The sequence below is a fragment of the Rhinolophus ferrumequinum genome, chromosome 17 (genome assembly GCF_004115265.2).
Source record: "Rhinolophus ferrumequinum isolate MPI-CBG mRhiFer1 chromosome 17, mRhiFer1_v1.p, whole genome shotgun sequence".
NCBI classification, from domain to species: domain Eukaryota; kingdom Metazoa; phylum Chordata; class Mammalia; order Chiroptera; family Rhinolophidae; genus Rhinolophus; species Rhinolophus ferrumequinum.
In genome coordinates, this window is record NC_046300.1 from 43,788,596 (window position 1) to 43,804,564 (window position 15,969).

At 48.8% G+C, this 15,969-nt stretch overlaps 1 protein-coding gene across 1 annotated transcript; it reads left to right on the forward strand.

Moving 5' to 3' along the window:
* Positions 1 to 9,016: 9,016 nt before the first annotated feature.
* Positions 9,017 to 15,583, forward strand: GHRL (ghrelin and obestatin prepropeptide). The gene is made up of 5 exons (XM_033132485.1): positions 9,017 to 9,155; positions 9,719 to 9,854; positions 10,074 to 10,187; positions 13,185 to 13,293; positions 14,060 to 15,583. The coding sequence occupies exons 2-5, from the start codon at positions 9,747 to 9,749 to the stop codon at positions 14,077 to 14,079; spliced, it is 351 nt and encodes a 116-aa protein (XP_032988376.1). The 5' UTR covers positions 9,017 to 9,155; positions 9,719 to 9,746; the 3' UTR covers positions 14,080 to 15,583.
* The last annotated feature ends 386 nt before the right edge of the window (positions 15,584 to 15,969 follow it).

The following is a 15,969-nucleotide window of genomic DNA, read 5'->3' on the forward strand; positions in this document are numbered from 1 at the left end:
ATCATCTTCCCTAAAAAGCTCCCTTTGACTCTTGTTGGTCACTGTGCTGGGGCAGCATTTGCCAACACTCCGGTCCCTGCTGGCCGACTAAACCCACCCACAGAGCTGGCCTGTCACTCAGCATCCTGTGGTTGGGTTTATGCAGAAGGCACAGTCCAGAGCACTATAAAAGGGGTGCTAGATGGGCCTTCAGTTACAGGGCCCTTGACCCTGGCTCTGCCACTTAGCCTCAGTGCACAGCCTCTCATTCTGTGGAATGAGACTAACGACGTCTGATCTATGGAATGGTTACAAGACTCACATGAGCGAATGCATGCAGGTGACCCTCAAAATGCCATGCACGTGCAGGGGAGTATTAACCAAATACCAAGAGTTAAGAGACTGGCCAGAAAAGAAGCCTGATGCATTCCATTAATTGACTGGGGGCCTGTAATGCAGACATGGTGCTGGTCCTAATTAACCCTGCACCAAGTATCACCTCTTAGCAGAGGCCCTGGGACTGCACCTGAGTCAGCAGTCACAACAGCTGCCATTTACTGAGACCAGCTGTGAGCTGGCACTACACCTGGCTCTGTCACACATTACACAACACAGCAAACTTCCAGGTATCTATCCCCCGTTTCCTGAGGAACTGGCACAGACGGTAAGGCCTGTCCAGAGCTGTCCGCTGCCCCGTGGTAAAGCCAGTGTTCGAGCCCCCATCCATCTCAACTCCCAAGTTAATGCTCTCAAAGGAAAATCAGGAAGGGGGTGTGGGGGGGGCCTCAGCTGTGATATAGGGATGGTGAGCAGACCAGATTTTTATATGGATACACTTAGATAAAAAGAAAAGGTCAAATACAAATATAGATAATAAAACCACATAAAAAAGGAAAAAAATAAAATGGTCAAGCCACTCACCTCAGGAAGCTGTGTGGATCTTTATTCTACCTGCTCCTCATCCTTCGTTTGTCAGCAGCAAAACCTATTTTGAAATCGTAGCTCATAATACATAAAATGGGGGAAAGTGGAACTACTTTGGTTGAAGTGAGGCTAGAGAGGCCACGGCCCAGCCCACTCAGCCTCCAAAAGATTCCTGCGCGATACACAACCACATCTGAGAGATCCACGCATCGAAACATCTAAGGAGCGTGAACAGGGGAGGAGGGAAAGGAGAAGTGCAGAGACGGGGGCCGCAGATGCAGCCCAGAGCTCACTGCTGCCTGGGAGAGGGGAGGATTAAAAAATACTCAGAAAAAAAAATCCCAGAAAGTTCCAAAAATCAGAACTTGAATTTGCCACCCACTGAACACTGCTGAACCCATGTGAATGATGTGTCGGCGTGCCCTGCTGTAGCCTGTGGGCTAATACAGGTTCTACGCAGCTACTACACCATGTTGTGTAAAGGACTCGGCCATCTGCAGACTCTGGTTATCCACAGCAGGTCCTAGAACCAATCCCACAGGTACTGAGAAGCGACTGGATAAGAAGGTCAGCCAACTCATCAAAAAATAAGCCAACCATAAGAAATTAACATCTTTGAAGTGCTGAAAGGAAAAAAATCAGCCTATAATTATACCTAGTGAAAACATCTTTCAAAAATAAAGGTGAGGGGCCGGCCCGGTGGCTCAGGCAGTTAGAGCTCCATGCTCCTAACTCCAAAGGCTGCCGGTTCGATTCCCACATGGGCCAGTGGGCTCTCAACCACAAGGTTGCCAGTTCAATTCCTCGAGTCCCACAAGGGATGGTGGGCTGTGCCCCTGCAACAAGCAGCAGCAACTGGACCTGGAGCTGAGCTGTGCCCTCCACTAATACTGAAAGGACAACAACTTGAAGCTGAACGGCACCCTCCACAACTAAGATTGAAAGGACGACTTGGAAAAAAGTCCTGGAAGTACACACTGTTCCCCAATAAAGTCCTGTTCCCCTTCCCCCAATAAAAAAATCTTTTAAAAAACAAAATAAAATAAAAAAATAAAGGTGAGGGGCGGCCAGTTAGCTCAGTTGGTTAGAGCGCGGTGCTCTTAACCAAGGTTGCCGGTTTGAGCCCCACATGGGCCTCTGTGAACTGTGCCCTCCACGACTAGATTGAAACAACTACTTGGCGTTGATGGGTCCTAGAAAAACACACTTAAAAAGGTGAGAGCGTAGGCATCAGCATGATGGCAGAGAACCCCTTTGAATCTCCCTGTAAATTTACTACTAGTCAGACTTCTGTAGCCCAGCAAAAGTTCCAGTGCTCAACAAACACACTAGGACATCTGAGAGATGCACACATCAATAAATCTGAAGGTGGACGTATTGGAACACATAGGGGCAGCAGTACAGGGAGAAACAGGGACAGTGCCCAAGCTTCCACGGCTGAGTCCCCAACCCCAGCAAATGCAGTAGCAATGGAGGCATTAGGATGCGGCCCCCATACCACAGTTGGCAGAGGGTACAAGCAGCAGCAGTACCCCAGCATCTGGTTCCCTTCCCCGAGTGCAGCCAGAACCCAATAGCAGCAGCAGAGATGCACCTACGGCCTCCCGCAGTGCCCGCGGCCATAGGGAACCAGGTAGCAGCAATGCAGGCGTGCAAACCTGCCTCCCCCTCACCTGCCATATTCCTCCACCATGGTGGTGGTGCCCTGAGACCCAGGCAACATGCACCAAGTGAGGGAACCCACCACACTAGAAGGTGACTCCTGGGACTACAGTGACCCCCCCCGACCCACCCAACCACGACCCTGGAGGTGCAAGTAATGCAGGTAAGACAAAACGAAAACTTGTATTATAGCCTCATTGACTGGAAAACAAAAGAAAAACCTATAAATATCAATTTGCTGAATCGTTAAAATGCTACCTGAAGATATTTCAAATGTGCCAGCAAAGGAACAATCCCTCAATACCATGAACAACCAATGTAACATGGTAACAGAAAAAAAAATGACAAGTCTCCAGAATGCAAACTCTATAAAGTCCTGGAAGATTGTGATCTAAAGGATAGAAAATTCAAAATAGCAGTCATGAAGAAACTGAACAACAGAGAAAACTCAGAAAGGCAGTTCAATGAGATTAGGAATAAATTTAATGAACAGAAAGTACTAAAGAGATTGAAACTATAAGAAAGAACTAAAATTCAAGAGCTGAAGAACTCCATAAGTGAGATGAAAAATGCATTAGAAAGTACTGGAAGTAGAGCAGACCACATGGAAGAGAGAATTAGCAAGCCTATTCAAAATAATAACTAATGTGAACTTCCCAAATGTAGGGAAGGAAGTACAAAAAGCTAATGATACACCTAATTATCTCAATGCAAAGTGACCTTCTCGAAGACACATTATATTAAAACTGGCAAAAGTTAATAATAAAGAATTCTCAAGGAAGCCAGGAGGAAAAAATCAGTAACCTACAAAAGAAACCCCATCAGGTTACCAGACTTGTCAGCCAGGAGAGAGTGGAATGATACAGTCAAAATAATGAAAGATAGAAACCATCAGCCTAGAGTAATATATCCCACAAAGTTATCTTTCAGATATGAAGGAGAAATAAAGGCTTTCCCAGACACACAAAGCTGAGGGAATTTACCACCACAGACCTGCATTGTAAGAAATGTTGAAAGCCCTTCTACTTGAAACAAAAAGGCAAAGTACACAAAATTTTGAGTAAAGTCATGGACACACAGAAGCAGAAAACTACAACTCTATTTCAGAATAGGGTGTTAAACAGTTAAATATGACAAAGTTTAAACGGGAAAAAGTATTAAAAATAGCTATACCTGTTTCAATTTGGTGATGAATGCACAACATAAAAAAGGATTATTCTATCTATGAGACATTTTATACAAACCTCATGGTAACAAAAAAAAATCCAGAGGTGAAACACAAAACATTAAAAAAGAGAAAACCATATAGAAAACAACCAAACAAAAACAGCAGATAGAAACACAAAGGAAAAGAAACAATGGAGATACAGAGCAATCAGTAAACAACACACAAAATGGCAGTCATATGTCCTCATGTATCAGTAATCACCCTAAATGGCAATGTACTGAATTCATCAATCGAAAGGCACAGAGTAGCTGGATGGATTAAAAAACCAGACCCAACTAAATGCTGCCGTTAGGAGACCCGTCTCAACTTAAAAGATACATAAGCTCAAAGTGTGGCAGGTTACGGGGGGGTGGGAGTATGTATTTCTAATCTCTGTGCACTGAAAAGGCCTAGAAGCAGTAATAGTAGTAGTTAGCACCCACATGTGATCACGAACTACTTCATTAAAAGAAATCAAGACTTCTTAGAAAAATGGTTGATTTCAGGCCAGAGGCAGGAAGGACATGCACAGGATGAGTCCAAGATTTCTTATTGGGACAGAAAAAAAAGGAAGCAATTAAAAACCACAAGGCTGTGTCAAAAAGCACACAAGGATCAACTCATCAAATATGGAAGCATTGAAAAGAATAAGATTATAATGGGTTGAAACACATATTTTTTTAAAAATCCATGAGTTTATGATAGGAATAAAACTTTGGAGGTTGACAGGACATCAACCTTATTGTGTAACTTAGTAAACAAATGGGAAAAAATCATGTACTTATCTTGCCTTTCCTGTACAAACTATGTATCAAGGTAATAAAATAATTGCTGAAAGAAAAATTCTAATGTAGAAAGGAACAATAGAATTTTTAAAAATCACCATTTGTAATCCCTAATAATTAACGGATGTAACAATTATCAATGGTAGATAAGTCCATTAAGTGAAAGTTAATAGGGAAGTTTAAAATGAATGGGATCATATAACAACACTTGAACCAACAGATAAATCTTATTCTTAAAGCTTCAGTCAAAGTGGAGCCACCAGATTCCGTATGCCCTGTAATGGGATTCAATAGTAAGTACACAACATCAGCAATGAAGTATTCTTGTGAAAAGGTAAAAGTTGAATCCTAACAAAAGTGTATCTCTAGGTGTAACTACCAGCTTACAGAAAGCAGTGGGGAGAGAGGAACAACACCACAGGTAGTGATCAGCTAAGTCCGGAAGGTGGAGTCACTTGTACAGGACAAATCACTTTCTTTTTTCTTTCTTTTTTTTTTCTTTAAATAAATGACTTGGGTGAAAAAGCAGCAGGTAAGGGAGACTGCTATAGCCTAAAAGAGACGTAAGAGATAAAACATCAACCAAATATGCGCTTTGTTGGGCTCCTGATTAAAATAAACCAACTATGTATTTTACCTGTTAAAGACACAACTGAAGTTTTTAAGGCTGAAATTACATGATTGCTGGGATTTCCTTTTACTATTATTCCCCAAAAAGAAAAACAAAAACTGTATGGGCAATAAATAGATGAAGCAAGATGTTAATAAATGTTGAAGTTCATGGTAGATGCTTGGAGACTCATTATCATTACTTTTTCTTAATGTTTGAAATTTTCCAAAATAAGTTCAAGTATAGATGGAGAGAGAGTTTATCTTCCAAATGTCCAAATTTTCTGCTGGAAGCAAGCGTTATTTTGTAATCAGAAAGGAATTGCCCAAGATACTTGTTAAAATAGATTCTGGGGCCCCACTTCAGACCTACTGGATCAGAACCAGAAGATGAGGCATAAAATAATCTGCGTTCTTATAATAAGCTTCCCGGGTGCAGGTCAGCAGTTGAGATTATCTGGCGCTGAAGGCCCCACGCTGAGATCCTGTGGCTCTTCATGGCCCTTGCTCTGCCTGTAACTCTGTGAGAACAGTGTCGGCACAGTGGTGGGGTGGGCGTCGAGCCCTCAGGTGCTGAGGGATTCGTTCACAGTAAGGAATAGGACACCGGGAAAGGGAAGTATGCCCGGAGATGGTAGCATGGGGAGAAGTGGGGACTGGTGTTTAAAGCTGAGGGAAGAAGATGTTGGAGAGAAAGCCTCTTCTCTAGGAAAGACAAATGGCTGGGGCTGCAGCCCCAGGATGGCAGGACAGGGAAGCCCCAGTGGGAGAGGTTTGGTTTGGACAGAGGGGGGATGAAAGAGAGACCATGGCTAAGATCACGGAAGTTTTAAGGGTGACACCCATAATTATCTAGAATTGTGGTCCAGTGCAGTAGCCATGAGCCACATGCAGCCACTGAGCACTTGAAATGTGGCTGGTCTGAATGGGTGTGTGCTGTACAAATAAGACTCTGAAGTCTGTACCAGACTCTGAAGATTTAGTAAAAAGAAAACCAATGCCAAATACCTCGATCATATTTATATTGTTACATGTTGAACTGACACTATTTTGGATATAATAAAGTGTATTATTAAAAAACTTATTTCACCTGTTCTTTTTTTTCATTTTTTAATGTGGCTCCCAGGAAATTTAAAATTACATATGAGGCTCCTATTTGAGGCTGACATGATATTCCCATTGAACAACGCTGATCCAGAAGTTACGGAAGCCAGAACTAGGAGAAAAAAGAAACCCCACCGAAGTCCTATCTAAAAAAATAAAACCTCTTCCTACAACCCCAGAATCTGCCTCATTGACAGAGGTTTAGCTAAATTGATGAAAAAATAAATAAATGCTTGCCAAGCCAACTATTAATAGTTATCAGTACAAATGAAATTGTGGTGGAAAGTATATAAAGAGAATCAGACACCACTTAGACACAGCAATTAATTAGTGATGGTGAGTGTTTCTCCTCCACTCATTAAGGCCGGCCCTCAAGGCCCTGCCGTGGGAGGAAATCACCAACCAGCAAGCAGTCCAGAGGAAGCGAGCATGCCGCGCACCGACTACGTTCTGAGGAGGCTACAGACAGGGAGGTGCTGGCCGTGGTTTACCCACACTTGGCAGGAATGAGGACAGTGAGCCAGGGACGTCAGTCCTTTCCCAGTCACGGTCTTCCTCCAGGCTCCTGGTCCAGATTTGCGTACTCCCCACCCCCCTACCCCCTTCTGTCCCCATTCCAGTGCGAGTGGGCAGTGAGGTACTTTTTGAGTGCCACCTCCCTCCTCCCTCAGTGGTTCTGCCATCGTCAGATCTCCCCTCCTCCCCCAAGCAGCCTTGGCTCTGTGGTATGTGGTCAGGATGGTTTCCCTCATGCAGGCCAACTCTCTGTTCCCCAGCGGTAGATAACACAGCGAGTGTGGGTGTTTGCTCGCTGGGGCTGTTATCTAAGATCAACACTGGCAGCTCCTGCCTCCAGAAGCCTCCCTGGTCAGGATTAAGCAGAGGCTTCGTGTCTCAGTAGGGACCTGGTCACCATAGTTTGGGTTTTGGGGATCCTTTTGGCGGGGGAGACAGTCTCTGGAAAAACTGCAGGTCTTCTCTGAGGTCTCATATTTCTCCTCACCCTTCACCCTTCTGGCCCTGGAGCTAAGAGGTCTGACTAAGTTCAGGTGACCGACATGGTGAAGGGCTCCTGGTGACATGCTTACACTGCTGGGAGTCCACACTGGCAGCGGCTGGTGATGGCTTTCAGCAGGGGGTACTTAGTCCCCCACATTCTACTGAGGGGGTGTCCAGACCCTCCTGGGCTTCACTGTCCCTAGAGTCTCTACAAGGGTCCAGGGGCCCCTGAAGTCAAACTGCAAGTCAGGTGGTCATCTGACGTTCAGCTCTTCTATTGTCTGAAGACCCTCCTACCTGGTTCCCTGCCCATCCCGTCCTGCGTGGAGCAGTGACCTTCCTGAATGCCACCGTCACTGTGGAAGCAAGACCACGCATCCGAGAGAGCACTGGACTGGGAGTCAGGAACTGGGTGGGAATCCCCCACCACCACTGCCAGCTGTGCAGCTGGGAAAGGTGGTCCATGTAGAGCATTCATTTTCTCTTCCAGTGAAATAAAAGGTTCAGCACCCTGGGTCTTTAAGTTCTTTCCAGCTCTGCCATTATTCTGTCACTTCTCTGTTCAAGAACCTTCAGTGGCCTCCCTCCTGCAAATAAAGCCCGAACTCCCTGTGCTAGCACCTTGCAAGGCAGTGCACGGCTTGACCCCGAGCCACCTGCCAGGCCTTCCCTCCCTCCGCTGCCACCATCCTCCAAGCCGCCCAACCTTCTCACCGTTGCCCCAAACACGCTATACCCATGTCTTCCCTTTGTTCGCTCTGCTCATGCCACTCTACTGACAGCAATGCCCTCCCTTCAAAGCCCTGCGCCATTTCTACCATCTGCCTGAAGTTGGGTTCTCCACTGAAATGCTAGAACTTCTGTGTAGACAACTCACTTAGCCCTTAAGAGTCACTGCCTGGGCATCCAATTAGATGAAGCACTCCAGGCAGGTAAGGCACCCCTCATCATGTTTATTAACTCTTCATCTGAGAACATGGGACTGAAGCCCTATGGATCTGGTACAAAAATACTTGTCACCTGCATATACTTTATAGGTTATAAAGGATTTTCACACCCATCACCTCATTTAGTTCTCAAAGCCACTCTGAGAGGCAGGCCTGATGCAAGGATTAGTGACCTGCCTAAGGCCAATCAGTTAAGGAGTAGGACTGTGCTAGGACTAGGTCACAGCTCTTCTGCCTCCAGGTCCAAACTGTTCCCTCTCAGAACCTGCTGCGGGGAGGGGAGGCAAGCCCACATGTTAAGAGATACCCAGCCAAGCATAGTGGTCATGTGTCACCCAGAAGGAAGGACTCACGTTTGGCCACTGATTGAACGATCCCAACACCTGCTCCCTAGAGGGCAGTTAGCTTGTGCTGCCACCCATCCCAGCAGTTTCCTCATCTGTAAAATGGGATTTCCCTCAATGGGAGGTATGAGAATTACATGAACCGGGCTCCCACATGCTCCAGACGTTTGTAGCATCAGTCACAGAACAGCAAGTGTGGGGACAGAACAAGCTCTTGGAGATCTAGTGACAATAACCTCATTCTATCAAGGGAGAAAGGGGGTTCAGAAAGGGGAGTAAGCCAGTCACAGAGCAGCAAAGCCAGCCAGGACCCCCAGCCACTCCCTTCCCTCCCACCTATACCAGGACAGGGCCCACTTGGGGACAGCTGGAGCAGATGGGCCGCCACAGGCCAACCTAGCAATGTCTCAGGGCATCTGACCTCCGCTGTTGATTTCTACCCAGAGGACGTGAGCATTTTTAGTTTCCTAGGAATGTAAATCGGTCTCCGGAAGCTAGGCTACCCTGAGATAAGGTTGCTAGTTTAAAACAAACACAGGGCTTCCTATATAAGGACCAGACAGCCACCAGGCACCACCTCCACCAGGAATTCCAGGTAGGCACCCTCTTATGTGGGGGGCCGGGGGGAGGTCGGCTTACGGGTTTAACTTACTGTGACCACCGGCCATTCACAGCCCCATCTAAACAAAGGGGAGGTTGCACAACCTGGGGTAGCCTGGCTGCTCAGACAGCTGGGCTCAGGAGCCACCCCAATTCCCCCATGTCTCCTGGGGAACTTGCTGGTTCAGCTTCATCATCCCTGTTAGAAACTTGGTACAAGTTCCTTGGGGGCTGGGACAAACAACATGGGGAGTCCCACTAACAAGGGTTCTGCCCCGAAGGAGCAGTCTTAGAAGAGAGCACATGTATCCTTCAATTCGCTCCTACATTGGCGGGGTGGGGGTGGGGGGTAGAGGGAGTCCCTCTGGCAGGGATGGGAAGAGCTTCTCTATTCAGCAGTTGCCATCCCAGGTCAAAGTGCTTCGCCCTGTCTGCTAGGCTCCTGCCTGCGTTCTGGGGCATGGGAAAGGGAGGAAAGGAAGGGAAGGCAGGGGAAGGGAAGGGAGGGAAAGGCAGGGGAAGGAAAAGCATGTTGCTTGAAGACCCTTTCTCCTCCAGGCCCATCTGTCCCCACCCAGCTGAGGCCATGCCCTCCCTGGGGACCATCTGCTGCCTCCTGCTTGTCAGTGTGCTCTGGGTGGACTTGGCCATGGCAGGCTCCAGCTTCCTGAGCCCCGAACATCAGAAAGCGCAGGTGAGACATCTCCCCACAAAGCCCCACATTCCGACCGGGGTATCTCTTGCCAACCCTGCCACATAGCAGCTGGCCTGGGCAGTGGCTCAAACACCTGGGCTTCAGCCTTCTCCTAGAACACAAAGGAGAACTCTGGGTCAGATCGTAGGCCCATACGTCTGCTTCTGGAAGGATATGGGGGCTTAGGGCCCTAAAGAGCACACCTCCTGTCTCCAACAGAGAAAGGAGTCCAAGAAGCCACCAGCCAAACTGCAGCCCCGAGAGCTTGAAGGCTGGCTCCACCCAGAAGATGGAAGTCTGGTGGAAGAGGCGGAGGATGAGCTGGAAATCCGGGTTGGTTCTTCTGTAGTTTTCCACTTTGTGGCAGTGGAGGGGATGACGGGGGGCAGGGGAAGCTGGCTATGCACAAGGTCCACTTACCAACTACTCAAGAAATGTAAAATAGCATGAAAATACTTGACGTGGGCTCTGCACTGGGCTCTGCGAGGTCTTTATCAAGAGGCAAACATCTAAGAGAAGTAACTTTGCTACAACAGACGGGGAGTGTACAAGGAGCTGAAAGCAAGAGAGGGGACGCCAGCAGACGCCAGGTGATTTCAAAGGGTGCAGCAAGTAGGATGCCCAGAGGTAGACATCCAGGAAGATGGTGGTTATAGACCAAAGGTGTTTCCCCGCAGAAGACGTCCGCTTGGCTCAGGGGCCTCCCAGACCTGACCTGGGGCTGGAGTGCACCAAGGCTGCGCCCTGAACGGGGAGCTACTCTAGCCGGGCTCTGGCGGCCGGCACTCACCGGCGTCCACGTCCATCTGTAGACGAGGACAGGCCAGTCAGGCTTGCTTTGGCTCTGACAAAATTTACAGGGGACAAGAAAGTAGACAAGAAAGTAGTTCAAAGTGGAGGACTAAGGGGCAGGGGGAGGGAGGCGCTTTATAGGGTTATTTCGGTAGCCTTCCTGAAAGGCTGGCTGTGGTTCAGGAAAGGGTTCTAACAGCATTTAGGTGGCCACAGACAGCTCCCTGCAGAGAAACCACAACTCCTGGGGTGGTTCCTAATAATGGTAATTACTGTACTGCTGTGTCCCATGATCTCATTTACAAACTGTTTCTCCCTTATTACATATGGTATAATCGCTACAACCACCTGTCAAGTAAGGCTGATATGCTTGCCCTCATTTTATAGACAAGGAACAGAAATTCAGACAAATGCATTCACTTGCCTGAGGTGCCACAGCCGGTGTGTGGCAGGGGTGGGATTCAAGCTCAGAGCTGACTCCAGTCCCCAGAGCCTCTTTTCCTCCGCCCTGGTCTGGCAGGTAGACAGCAGCCAGGCAGTGGCCCCCCCCACCCCCCGCTCGTCTCCTCAGGCCCGAGAAAAGCAGCTCAAGTGGGTCCCGACCTGGCCTCCCTCTAACCATCCACCGGCCTCTTCTCCCATCAAGGATGAACTCCCAACCCATGCTCCGACCCTCCCCAGAGCCCAGGATCCCCCCCACTATGTGTAAGACACCCCCCCCCCTCAACCTACCGCATTCCCACCCAATGGCCTGCAAATCCTTAAATTAAACCCAGGCAAGTTTCCCGGTGAGATTGCCAGCTCCATTTCAGAGCGGCTCTAAATTAGCCCCAATGGGGAAGGGGTTTCAGTGGCTGATGACTCAAGGCAGGGCTGTCACAACAGGAAGTTTCCAGTTTCCATGAAGGCTGGCCGTGGAAAGAATGACCCACACCGCCTCAACTAGAACCACAAGTCGGAAATGTCTGGGAGATATTGGGGCTGTCAGAAGCTGGGTGGGGCCACAGAGCTCTGGGTTGCTCCCCAAACCACTCCGGTCCTAGGGTTCCACTTTCCCCAAATGTTATCCTCCTAAAATCGTTTCAGCTGGAAGACTTTTGAAACCAACTCCGACCCACTGCCCTCCCCAATCCACCCCCCGCCCCCGACGGAGCAGATGAGCCAGAGGCCCAAGGAGCTTATCTCCCAAGCAGAAGCCGCTGTGCTGCCTCTCAGCTGCTCTGTGGCCCCATCGCAGCCGACAGGGCCTTGGGTTGGGATCCAAAGACGTGTGTTCGGATGATCAGACCACCCACATTAGCCACAGGGGTGGAAGAAAAACGAATCTACTGAAGGGAGGGAACAGGAGGGCTCAAATTCCTTTAAAAAAAAAAAATCATGTCATTCTCCACTCACTCCAGCTTCACAGTGGAGCCCAGTGGGGAAGGCAAATTTTTAAAAAGGTACCAATAGCTATTTGCTGTTCTAGTAACTCCTCTGGGCATGTTCGCACATCTGTAAAATAGGAATAGTGGTACCTGCCTGAGGGGGGTGTATGGAGGACAGGATACAATGCGGGGAAGACACAGCCCGGCCTGACGCAGGGTGGGGCCCTCTGCTGGGCGCTGTTGCAGCCCAGGGAACAGAGGGTCCTGGCTGGTGGACCCCAAGTCCTGTCGGGCCTCAGACAAGTCATGTAACTTCTCTGGGCTTTGTTGCTTTATCTGTAAACGGGGATAACACCTCCTGCCTGGAGGGCAGGGGGCAGAAGGACCAAGATTCCTCCACTGACTCCTTCAGACATCACGGTGACCAACATGGCTAAGTCCTGAGGCAGCTACTGGATGAAGAGATGACAGTCTCTGCTCTCAAGGCAATAAACGATGATGTGGCTCCAGAGGTCTTTTCCGTTTCCCCAAAACCTTTAGCTCCAATAAATCATCTCATAGACTGCCAAGCAAGTAGGGGAAATGGGGCGCTCTCCCCTGGAAGGGAAGAAATGGAGGCAAAGAAAGGATTTGGCTTAGAGTATCTTTCTAGGAAGAGGTCAGCCTCCTGTCTGACTTTCCACAAAACAAGGAAAGGCCTGTGCGTCTGAGGGAGACACCTGGGAAGGAAGAGGTGGGGGCAGCAGAGGGGTCAGAGACCATCACCAGCCTAGTGCCATGCACACCCGGTACACCCTCGTCCTCCGTCTCCCTGCCAAGGCCAGAAATCCCCCCGTTGGTGACTGATTCACACTCGTGCCTTCTAAGATTGCAGGTGGGGGGCACTTGATCTAGGGGCCTCCACAGCTTTTATCAGCAACCTCCTTAGAGGTAAAGGAACAGAGTAAGTCTTGAAGATCAGTGGGGGTGTCGGAGAAGAATGGGCCTAAGGCAGGATATCCCAGCCCAGCTGCCCTTCAGGGGTGCCTGCTGGGCCCACGGGCCCTTCTTCATCCCTGTCCACGATGAGACCAAGAGCCCAGGGCCTTCTTTGGGATGGGGGTGTGCTTGGGTTGGGGTGGGAGGGTGGGAACTCTGACACTTCCTGGGTCCTTCCTGCCCTTCCTCCTAGTTCAACGCCCCCTTTGATGTTGGAATCAAGCTGTCAGGGGCTCAGGACCACCAGCACGGCCAGGCCCTAGGGAAGTTTCTTCAGGACGTCCTCTGGGAAGAAGCCAACGGTAAGTCCTTGCCTGGGTCAGGTCAACTCAGTTTCCTCCGAGTCCCAAATGTGAGCCCCGCCATGGGCGACACAAGAGAAGTTTTCTCCCCCCACCCCTGCCTCTCAAAAAGAGCTTCTAATTCCTCATTCCCAAATACCGGCCGGAGTGGGAGTGGCTCAGAGTGGGCTGAGCAGTCTTTGTATTTGAAGAAGCACTATGTTCCAAGAACAGCACATTAACTAGCTTTAGGGCCCCAGGGAACCCCAATCTCCGTAAGCATAAAATGGGAGCTAACACCCTCTGTGAGAGTATAAAATTACTTGGTTTAAAACACCTTTACTGTACTTTACTTCATAAACAAAAGGAATTAGCGTGACAGTTACATTCAGAATAGGCTCCACAGCCAGATAAGCAGTTCTTTTGGTGCCTTGTAAAAAGGTACTTCCCAACTTTTTCCTGATTGAGGTGTTTCCGAAACACCTGCCTTGGGAAGCTGCCTGCAGTCTGCAAAGTACACTGGTTTCCTCACCCACGTGGCAGCACCACCACCCGCCCACCGTACGAGGCAGGAGGAAAGCAGCACTCAGCTGTGATGCACATAAGGAGACCGAGACTCAGGGCTTTCCGTTGACTTGCTCAAGTCACACAGTCCACAATCCAAGGCCAGAGCTCCCCCCTCATTCCCACACACGCCCTCCAATGTCACCAATGTGGAAGGAAGCCATTTTGTGTGGCACTGGCCAGACACTGACGCAAAATGTTGACTTGGCCTCTTGCTTTTCAGAGGCACCGGCCGACAAATGACCATCAAGACTGACAAGTGACATCCACAAGACCAGCTCACCTTTGCTCTCCTCCCACCCTTAGAAGAGCTCACCTGGTTTTAGATCACTTTCAAAACTCCCAGCTGAATAAATGTTCAAACTGTGTGCTAAATGTTCAAAGTGGAAATTATTTCACCAGAGTAAAATATCACATTTCACTGAGAGAAAAAAATTCTTGGTATGTGGAGGGTGGGAAGAGGAAAAAAAGGGTATGTAGCAAGGCAGGTACGAATGCTTAGAAAAGCAAACTAGACTAACTCCTACAAGCAGATGGAGTATTGGGGCATGTCTGGCAGGAGGAGAAAGGGGGGAAATGAAGGAGGGGTGGGCAGAGGGAGAGGAAGGAAAGACAGTTCCTTTAAGTATCAGATTCTTGAGCGCACCCAAGTTGCATGGAGAGCCTATGACCAAGAACTGCATGGACGAAGTGCAGGTACATTATCAGAGCTAACATCCACTGAATTAACATTCAGGAGCAGAACAGGATGCTGGGAAAGGCAAAGCATGTGTTTGAAGCCTCATTAAGTGGGATGCTAACAATAGCTACTTGCCACTGCTGGGCAGGGCTGAAATAACTACTTCTTCCTCCTCGTCCACTACTGAGGAGACCTGGCGAAGCAGATGCCGCCTCACTGTGGGCAAGGCTGGCCGTTGCCTTCATTACTTCACTGACACCAGGTAGGTGTCCCAAGACATTTCCATTCCAGCTCACAGCTGAAATGAGCCTTGCTCCTTCAGTTCCACTAGTTCTAGTGAAGACACCACTCTTCCTGGGAAGACTGTCACTTATTGTTTAGCATGACCATGTGAACTGATTATTGCGAGCTGGTGACGATGGATGGGTGAATCATTAAGGGCAAAAAACAAGGAGGCTCCAAAGAGAAGCACTGCCAACCTGCCCGGTCAGACATATGAACGAACGCCTGTTAGAAATACATAGGATACCCCTCTGTAGAGAGTGGGAGTAACAGCTACATTCTGGAAAAACCTCTATCACAGAGGGCTCCAGGAGCCAAGCATCTTCTTGAGTCAAACTCTGGCCACCTGGCACTCAAGGCACAGGCCTAGAGGAACTATCCACTTGTCAGTCGCACTGAAACACAAATGCCCTCCGTCATAGAGAAACTGCAGTCTGTGGGACGTCACTGTCATCTAGAAACCTCTCAGAAATGCAGACTCTCAGGCCCCACCCCTGCCCTACTACGTCAGGATCTGCATTTTAACAAGTGGCTTGGAGACAACTGGATCGAGCTCAGGCAGCACAGCCACTGCAGCCAGATCACTGCGCCTGGCATACAACAGATGCCAACTGTCACGTGACAAAAAATTCAGACCTGGCCAGATGGGGCCCTCAACAAAACTGCAAACACATGAAAAAGGTGTCCTGTTTCTTCTCTCACTTACCTTCTTCCCATCACTCTAGTTCCAGCTGTCGTCAACTCCACGTCCTTCCCTTGGGCAGACCACACACACACACACACACACACACACACACACACACACACACACTTCCTTTTCTCAGATGACTACAGACCCTGACTATATGACTACACAGTGACTTAGTTCAGAGTCCTTGCTTCCAAAAGCATCTGCCTCTAAGTCTCAGTAACGGTCACTGAGGAAAACGTGTTATCACCATTAAAGGAATTCAAGGTATTTGAGAGAAAGGTACAACTGGAGAGAAAGGACCTTCCTCAGCCCGACAGCCCGCCCCTCCACCCAGCCCCCAGCACAGAGGCCTAGACCACATGCTGTCCTGGAGCATAACCACATCCCAGCTCTGTCCTTTAGTAGGGGTGAAACCCCGATCACCACCGACCATGCCTACAGCCCTTTTCTCAATAGCTACAGAGGAAGATCCGAGGCTCAC